Genomic DNA, 9,537 nt, shown 5'->3' with positions numbered 1-9,537 from the left:
GAATTCATGATAACACTTGCCGTGCAATCACTGTAATATTCCCTCAATATTCCTGCAGGGAATTACTGTGCGGAGGATAATACATTTTTTAAAGTGTCCTATGGCATCACTTTAATATCCCTGCACTGTTTTATAGGCCGAGTTGTCGTTGCAACATAACGCAGCCCAATATGATGCCGGGCTCCCTGCTTAAGCCCTCCCTCCGCCTCTCATGTGTCTACATTTCCATCCCATGGCCGTCTCTAGGTGATTTAGCGCCGCCAGTCTCAAGCAGGTGTCCAACATGGCGATCACGGGGAGCGGATCTCTCGCTATTTCTTTCTGTGTTTTCGTGATTTCAGCGGCGTTACTTCCACAAGGTAAGTTTCTCCTTTTGTATGCGTGTGTGTGAGGGTGTCTGTGTGCCTGTGATGCCGCTTCCGAAGCAAAGAAAGCCCGGCGAGTACCGGGGAGAAGTTGTGGTGCGTTTTGCGCGCTAGGAACGCACAAGCTTCCCCTTCAAATCTCAGCATCACTTTCCATCGCTGTCATTCTGCTTCGACTCCAAAATACTCAGTGTTTCTGCTAACTGCTCGGCTACTTATCGGATGATTTCAGCTCAGACTGAGAGGCTGCTTTTTTTTTTTTTTTTTTTTACTGCAATACGCTACAGAGCACTGCAATAAAAAAAGTAATGTTAGTGCTGCACAATTGCACCGCCGGAGATAAAAGTATCTCCAGTGAGAATCGAGTGAAGTAGTCGGACAGTATTTGGACCTGCAGGGGCAAATAAAAGGCAATTATTTAGCGAGACGTGGCTCTATTTGATCAAACCGAGACCGATTGCCACGGCTCCAGCGCACTTGTACCCTTCAGTTCTACCGCATAAACCTTCACAGTCCCAACTCATCCCCACATCTTCACGTCTCTCCAGTCTGCGCTTCAGGTGCGCTTTTGGAGGAAAAAAAAAGAAAAGAAAAAAAAAGAACACGCATTGCAGCTCTGGTGTCGCTCAGTGTCCTCTGGCTGCACAAACTGCAGCCCCTCGTGTCCGCAGTCCTCACTTCTCCTCTCCCACTGTCACCGAGGCTTGGACACCTATACAATCTGCTATCCGTCGCTGTTAGGCTTCTGCAGCTGCATGAACCAGGGGGTGCCTGAACGTGCAGGACCATTGCAGTTCTCTCCCCCCTCTCTCCCCCCCCCACCACCACCGGGCAGATATCATTTCCGCCGTGATTCCACCGTTGTTGCATCAGAGTTTCATGCGTCAGTTGTTTTGTTTTTTTCTGGAAAACGTACCCGCTGACAATATGACGCATGTGAGGCGATTAAAAATGTGTCAGCTCGCAGCCACTTTAAAACCCTCCCAGGGGCAAGATGGACATGTCGTTGTGTTGTCAGGTTGTTAAAATGGCCAGCAACAGTTGGGATGTCAGGTAGAGACACCTGGAGACCACTTAAGCAACTCATGGGGGTGTTTTTTTTTTGTGGTAATTTCTGTCTCAGGTTTTTTGCCATTAGTGGTAACACACTGAGGCTTCACCCATCAACAGGTCTGCAAACTCATGTGTGTGTGCCTGTTAAGAGATTGACACTTTTTAAAAGCATTTTTTTTTTTTTTTAGACAGCGTATGTGTTTGTTGCAGTTCACTGCTTACAAAGCTTTCCCTTCACTTATTGAATTTGTTATGGTCTGTGTTGAATAGCAGTTGATTGACATTTACAGCTTCTCCTTGTCACATTAATTTAATTAACCTCAAGTCCAATAAAATAATAATGCATCATGAACGCACAAAAAAACAACCAAAAAACCCAGGATTGCAACATCAAGGAAAGTGATGGTGTGTGTGTGTGTGTGTGTGTGTGTGTGTGTGTGTGTGTGTGTGTGTGTGTGTGTGTGTGTGTGTGTGTGTGTGTGTGTGTGTGTGTGTGTGTGTGTGTGTGTGCTGGGAGTCTTCGTAAAGAGCTGACATTCTGCTTTTGTTTTTTTACATCGCTCAGATTTTCTTTGTTAATGATCCCCAATCAGAGGATTTGATCTTTTGTTTCCACATCTGGTGAGGAAAGGAACAATTGAATGTTCCCTTCCTTCAACAGGCGTCCTCTGTACCATTGTGAGAGGAGCGTTAATTAAAGGAAGACGGACAGATCCTCAGAAGAGGAAGTTGGCACTGGTGAGGCTGAAGGGCTGCCTCGGCTGAGCGTCCTGCCATGAAACCATGACACTTTGCCTTTTCCAAAAAGAAATGTGTTTAGCAAAGTCCCCCCTCCCCCTCCCTCCCTCCCCATCCTGAAGGGTCAGCCTGTTGTGGCGCATCAGACGGTCAGATTTCAGAGGGTGGATAGTCCCACTTATTGCCAGTTTAAAGTCATTCGTCAGGACTGAGCGATGGTGAAGTGGATCAATACGAGCTGTCATGAAGCCTCGAGGCGCCGCTGAATGACAGGATCTTGGAGAAACAAAAGGAAGCATGCAGTTGTTACGGTGCTCTCGGTTGCCAGTTGGCATGTGACCCTGCGAGTGATTGAAGTTGTTCGTCTCCGGCTGCTTTTGGTGGGTGGGGGCAGGGGGCGAGGGGGTTGGCTTTGAAACAGAAGACTGCTGCAATCTGCTCACAGTGTGCAGCTCTGCCCTCAATTTGTGTTTCTCCACTCTGCGCTCAGGAGGGTGGTAGTTTCTTATTCCCTCAGTTATCGTGCAAGTGTCGGATCTGCCCGTGTTTTCTGATTATCCTGTGACAGTTGGTGCATGTTGGGGCTTACGGGAAGTACATTTCTACTTTTATTGGGTGTTTTACATTAGATATGATCATTGGAGGGAGCACAGAACAGGACCAGCGGGAGAAGAAGTATTCAGGAACTTGTGTGTAAACAATGCAACAAAAAGTTGACTTGACAAAACTGAAAAGAAACAAAAATAGTTTTGGCCTATTTTAATGTTGTAGTTGTTCAAGGTGGAGCCATAATTAATTTCTTTTTGGAAGTTTCATCTCTAAAATTGCAATTATTAATTGAACCTTTGTTTTTTTTGTGTGAAAAAAATATTTTGAGAAGTCACTAATTACGAGAAATATCAAACAAATGTGGTGGAGTGAAAAGCTCGACATTCGCACTTCAAAGGTAGTGAAGTAGAATTGTAAAGTAACACAATGGCGTTTGAGTGGATAAAAATGCTACCTCAACATAATCATTGAAAAATGATCCAAACAACAAAGTTAATATCAAAACAGCTGCGGATCAATTTCCTGTGGAACCACTAATGGATCAATGGACTAGTTGTCTGATCTCAATACATTAGTGCTGTTTGTGCATCACACAGAAGAGTTCCTCTTCCTACTATCTGCGTAAAATAGTAATCACAGTACAGTGCAGTGTTTCAGGATAAATTTAATACCACAGTTAATGGCCCTTTGATATGTTCCCGCTTGTGAAGTATTTCATCGCCTTGCACGGTGAGATCATCGCAGTACATCATTTGTAACAATAATATACTCTTCTATTTAAAGAAGTGAATTTATTGCTCATTAAATTTACATTAAACCCTGCTTAATAAGCCTCACTCTAATTGCCGGATAATGCATGGCACTACTTTATACCGTGGCAGCTAATCTTGCTGCTGGAAAGCGAGTGGCTGGCAGAGAATTGGCAGCTGATGCACGGAAGGAATTTAACCACTTGTGGCAGATGAAACACGGAGAGTGATGCGGGTCATCACTCGTTTCTCCGAGGGCGTCGCCACGCCAGCCTGCGTTTTTTTTCTTTTTTTGTCTGTATCTGCTCAAACTTGTCGACTTTCACACAGTTCCCAACAGGTTCAGGTGATGTGGACGTGGAGACTCATGCCGTTTAGAGGGGAGCGTAGCTAAAGCTATTTTATGTAGCTATCATTTACAGATGTCCCCTAAAACACATCGCATGCAGACTATTGTCAGATGCTACAGTTTATCATGAATGCATTACTTCCTGCATGAATACCTCATGAAATCATCAGGGAGTAACATGGGTTCTTTATTTACGATCTCATGCATGAACAACACATTAATTAAAGCATTAACTGAGGTTGAGTGCATCATCAGTGATTACGATTTATTAAACATGATCATGAGGAATTCTTTGCAAAAAGATTTTGGGCCAATTTTTGCACCTGTCCATTTACCTGCAGGTTACTATGAATAAGACACAAATATAATAACTCTGACATCATAATAATCGGAAAATATTCGTGCTCACATGAATTGTTCTCGCACTTACTGGTTGGTAAAGACCAAACTTCACGTCAGGGGCCTCAAACATGATGAACTCATGACTAATGATGCTTCGTTAATGATGACTTTAGATGTGCTCTGTGTTTCAGAATTCATCACGATCATGTTTAATAAATCATAATCATTGATGATGTACTCACTTTAGTTCATGCTTTAATTAATGTGTTGTTCATGCATGAAAGACTTTGAACTCATGTAACTTCCTTCGTGATAATTCATTCACCGATAAGTGAAGTGTTGCCAAAATTTGAAAGAGAAATCGCACCTTTGGCTCAAACAGTGAAAGACATTGCTGCAGATCTGCAGAGCTGTATGTAGAGCTGTAGACCTGCAGAGCTGTATGTAGAGCTGTAGACCTGCAGAGCTGTATGTAGAGCTGTAGACCTGCAGAGCTGTATGTAGAGCTGTATATCTGTGGATATAGTGTTTATGTTTTTTACCGAGTTTATGAGCACCTGTTAAATTTCAGCTCATTGTGAGCGTCTCTGCCGTTTTTTACTGTCACTCGGTCGCGCCAATTTCTCTCCTCCGTTGCACGCGCACACACACACACACACACACACACACACACACACACACACACACACACACACACACACACACACACACACACACACACACACACACACACACACACACACACACACACACACAGAGTGCAGCAGAGACAGAAGTGAACGTAATGTTACTTAAATTGACGACAAGGACACTCGTAACGTAAAAATAAAGAAAGCCAACAAGATTAATGTAATGGACAAACATCAACCCCAAACAGGCGCGAAAGAAGAAGAGCGAGAGGAGATTGTCTACGAGTTCCTCGTCTCTGTCTATCCTTGACTTTATGTTCTTTTCACTTCATGAAAGAGTCCAATCTCTCCTCAAAAATATCAGCGCGGCTGCCCGGTACAAGAGTTCTTGTCCACAGAGTGGGACCTTTAAGTAAATACTGTGTCTGCTTGTTTTGTCCAGGTTTACAGGAGCGCTGCTGTCGGCATGTTGCCACTTTGAGTCATGTAGATGATGTATAAAAAAAGATAAAAGAAAAAGTAAAAACTCAAGCCGTTTCTATGGTGGGGATTCGTCCCGCCGTGTCGAACTGAATGACAAACTGAGGACGATCAAAAATGTGTGTCTGTCTGTCTGTGTTGAAATGGAGTAAACAGTCAATTAGGAGAAGCAGACAGATGACAGGTTCTTTCATGATTGCCGGGACAGAAGCTTCCATTCACAGTGCCGTGGTAATGAGGAGGAGAGCTGATGTCTCCGCTTATGAATATGACATTGTTCTCTTGTGTTCCCCCGGATCTGAGGGGGACCTCACTGGATTGGCTGCGATGCTCAGACGCTGACAATCAGGTCCACAATGACAGAAAAAAAAAAGAAAAGAAAAGAAAGGAAAAGGGAAACGCAAGGATTTTGTTTCTGAAAGGGACACAGAGTTCACATTAGAATGGGTGATGGAGCAATTACAAGCTGCCATTAACGAGGTGGAGCACTCAACGTGCAGCACTTCCTAAATGAAGACCTCCACGAGGCTGATATCCTCCGTAACTTCTAACATACTACAACAACATTCTAAATGAACAAACCAGAATCCTTTTTCCTCCTACCCGACATGGAAAGTGTTAAATCGTTGGGTTCCTTCGTGTAATGCTGTAAAGTTCTGTTTAAAGGACTTTGCCGTGTTAAGTGCCCTAAAATCACCCGTGTTGCGATTTGGCGCTATATAAATCAAATGGAATTGAATTGTACCATTATATAGATATGTAAAAAAATATCTTAACGTGATCTCCTCCGTCCTGTTGTGCCTCCTGCCGTTACGTTTGGGTTTGTGTTTCTGTTGTGTGTTTTTTTTTGGTGTTATTACCAGGATTAAAGCTGTAGCAAGTTTTGACCTTCACTAAATTTCACCGCAGTCCACCGCATCAGCAGATAATTTTAAGATTAAAGCTGGAGAGGAGAATCTAATAGGACCAGCCGCTCCCAGGAAAACACATTTATTCTTAATGCTATTAACAAATTAATGAATTAATAGAGTTATTCATGAGTGTTAATCACTGCTCATGAAAATCCTCATGTGTTGTTTTGGCTTAATGTTGGTTTCAACTTTGTTATTTTTGTTTTTTGGTTAATTTGTATTTAATTGCTTAATTATTACAAGTGCACCTGATTTGTTTTTTTTCTGTCTGTTGTTGTGCAGCACGTCGGTCGACGCTACTCTTTTCTATATTTGGCTGCAACTTGATGGAAGTCTGCATTTTCTGGTTTTCTCTGATGTGGAGATGGTATTAATTGAATACCAAGATATTAGAAAGTAATAAACATATGAGTAAATACGGGCAAAATATATGATATAGCCATGAAAAATGCCTGACAACTGACACAAAAATGCAAGAAGTTGCGTTTAACGCCGCAAGGTTGTGTTTTTATGACAAGCACGAGCTGGTCTGGGTGCCAGGACCTCAGAAGTGGAAAGGGTTGAATGATATTTCGAAGAAGCTTCGCTGGCTGTTTGGTCGGTCGAGGCTAAAGAGAAGTCCAACATAGAGAGAACCTTGAGAGTGGTCGACACTCTCAGCATTACGACTGAATAACAGCTGGAGGAGAAAGCACTGGTTCTGTGAGAGAAGACTGAACCTCTGATCAATAAATTCAGTTATCGAGCTCCCGCTAATCCACTGCTTGGATTGGATTGGAAAAGGTGCTGGTTCTCTGCTGCGGTGTTTGGCTTTCAAAAAAAGGGGAGACTTTGTTTGTTTTGTTTGCTCCCATCGAGAGATATCGAGGTGCCTTCGGCTCCTTTGGACCAGGTGTCCTCTGTGGTTTGATGGCAGGCCACTCACTTCCACAGAAGTCGGAAACGAAAGAGCTTTTTCTCTGTGCCGGAGCTCTGCTGCACCCTCAGACAACAGGAGAGGAGCATCACCTCTCTGCCTCCTCTCCGGGCTTGTTTGGCCAGATCTCAGCTGGATAAAATAACCGCTGTGTACCCTGAGTCACAGCAGGGGGAAGTAATGCAGCGCCCGCTCTACAAAACCAAAAGTACAAGTACAAGTGTTCCTTCCCAGCAGAATGCAAATGCTGCACTAATCAATACATCTTACACTAATATAAAGGCAAGTATCTGCAGCTGCCACACTGAACTCTGAAGTTAGAGTAAAAAAGAAACACATTTTCCCAGATTTATGTCTTGTATATACAGTGAGATATCATGAAAGACTCCGTTCTTGCTTTACACCACACAGTGGAATCAGTCACTCCCTGTCTCATCGGAGTTCTGTTTGCGAATGCATTTATGCAGACTGAATGAAATATTATTCCCTTACGCAGCAGGGTATATCTCGACTTGGGGACTATATTAGAGTATCCCAGTCCTTCAGAGTTTCTGTGTTTGCTTTTTGTTTTTTTTGTAATTTTATTTGAACCACACAGTCAGGCATGCCAGCTGGAAAGAACAAGCAAGTCTGAAAGACACAATGTTTAGTATACTAAAGGACCAGAAAAAGATAAGAGACTTCTTTATGGCCCAAATTTAAGATGTGTTGCTGTTGTTTCATACTGTCTAGTTAAATATTTAGAATCTAAAACCACTTTTAAAAAAAATCCATTTAAAATGATAAAAAAAACAGAACAAAATCTGTAAATCCTCACATTTGAAGAGCTTTAACAAGAACATGGTAGAAACCTTTTAGAGAAATTAATCATCAAAACTCTGCTGTGTTTTCTGTGTTTTTTTTGTCTACTCAGAGAATTGACGGTTAATTTCAGCCTGTCTGACTCACTTTAAATGTTTGTGTCCTTAATTTTATGTTCTGGTGCTAACGGTTCTGTGTTACATCAATAAAAGTTTGTATTATTTGTCTTTCTCATCCATAAAGACCGTATATTAACACCTTACACTAAGTGTTACATGGCAGCTCCACAAACGAACGATTCAAAGGAATAGTTCAACATTATAAATAGAGTTGTCATGTGCTCTCTTGCCCAGAGTTTTAGGATGAGATCTGTCCACACTAAATATGTAACTGGAACCAGTTAACTTAGCTCAGCATAAAGACACGAAACAAGGAGAAACAGCTAGCCTGGCTACAGTTAACTAATTCGCTGTATGTTGTTGGTTAAATCCAATCAAAGATCCGACTGGAAGTGTCAACGAACCAGTGGAGGCTCCAGGAAGTCTCCACTCCAGGAAGACCAAACCAGAAATAGGGAAGCCAGGTGAATGGTTTCAAAGGGGTTGAACTTGGTCTCTTCACTAAACATAGGAAATGTTTTGGGCCTAACATGGAACAAACCAATCGTCTCTTTAAAAGCTAAGTTCCCTTTCACCATGGTGGATTTCCTACCACTTGGCAGATTTCCCAAGTAGTACAAAAGAAAGCTTCTCTGCTTGTGTGCAGATTTATGTTCACAATAATAACCTTTTACATTTTAATCTTTTAATTTTTTGCCTGTTTGTGCGCTGCATGTCCCTGTTTCACATCGCTACATTAAAAATAGGACCTTAAAAGTAAAGTAAAATACTGCATAATTGACTTAAGACCAGGTTTTTCTTGGTCAAACACTTCCAGCTGCCTCAAGATATCCATGCACCAACAATGTGCCTGACCGCGCCTCCTTTTAAGACCAACAGGACCTATTTTAAACAAAGTGGGCGCTGGACAGAAAAATTACAACTTTGTCGATCTGAAACGAAGAAAGACACTTCCTGAAGGGAACCATCGGGTGTAAATCACAGCCCTCAGACTGGTGTTTAACCCCCCAGAAACGACACGCTGACGTTCTTTGGATTCTGTTTGTATTAAACAAAAGCAGGTTGATTAGCAACCTACACAGATTCTTCTGAGTGGATTTTGTTAGTTCTGGAATAAGCTGGTAAAAGTCTTTAAAAGTGCTCATTGTTACAGAATCGACTCGAAGCCTCCTCTCAAGGTGAATCCGAAGAAATTTTGTTCCTGTTTACTCAGAAGTGAGCTGTTGTCTGACAGGTTGGTGTTGCCTGCCTCGGGGGCATCTTGCTCTTGAGTTATCAGCGCGACGATAGACCCATCTTAATTACTCTCCGATACAGCACCATAATCTGTCATTGTCAGGCTGATCAACACGGTGCAAACCCAAGCACTGAAGCTCATTCACCCAAACCAGAAGCCTATTGATTAGTTCTCATACTTGAGTCATTGCACCGCGGAGAGCCATGGGAGGCAATAGAGCTAATGGAAGGGGGGAACTCAAAGTCACATTGTTTACATCCAAGATGACAGGTAAATGTATTTGAAAGGAAATATGGGCT

General features: G+C 42.6%; 1 protein-coding gene across 3 annotated transcripts in view; it reads left to right on the top strand.

Annotated features, from left to right (window-relative positions):
• Positions 1-232: 232 nt before the first annotated feature.
• cadm1b (cell adhesion molecule 1b) overlaps positions 233-9,537 on the top strand; it is a 161,897-nt gene continuing 152,592 nt past the window's right edge. Inside the window, exon 1 of one of the 3 annotated variants that reach the window (XM_069712915.1) lies at positions 233-359. In XM_069712915.1, the coding sequence (XP_069569016.1) occupies positions 284-359 (76 nt within the window). In that variant the 5' untranslated portion in view covers positions 233-283. The remainder of the gene's footprint in view (positions 360-9,537) is intronic. The other 2 variants (XM_069712914.1, XM_069712913.1) reach the window with 2 other exon arrangements.

Source organism: Brachyistius frenatus, unplaced genomic scaffold, assembly GCF_029030835.1.
Source record: "Brachyistius frenatus isolate BFR_SWC_R1_liver_20210118 unplaced genomic scaffold, ASM2903083v1 Contig_114, whole genome shotgun sequence".
NCBI classification, from domain to species: Eukaryota; Metazoa; Chordata; class Actinopteri; family Embiotocidae; genus Brachyistius; species Brachyistius frenatus.
Note: the sequence above shows the minus strand (reverse complement) of the source record. Positions and strands in the feature narration are given on the sequence as shown.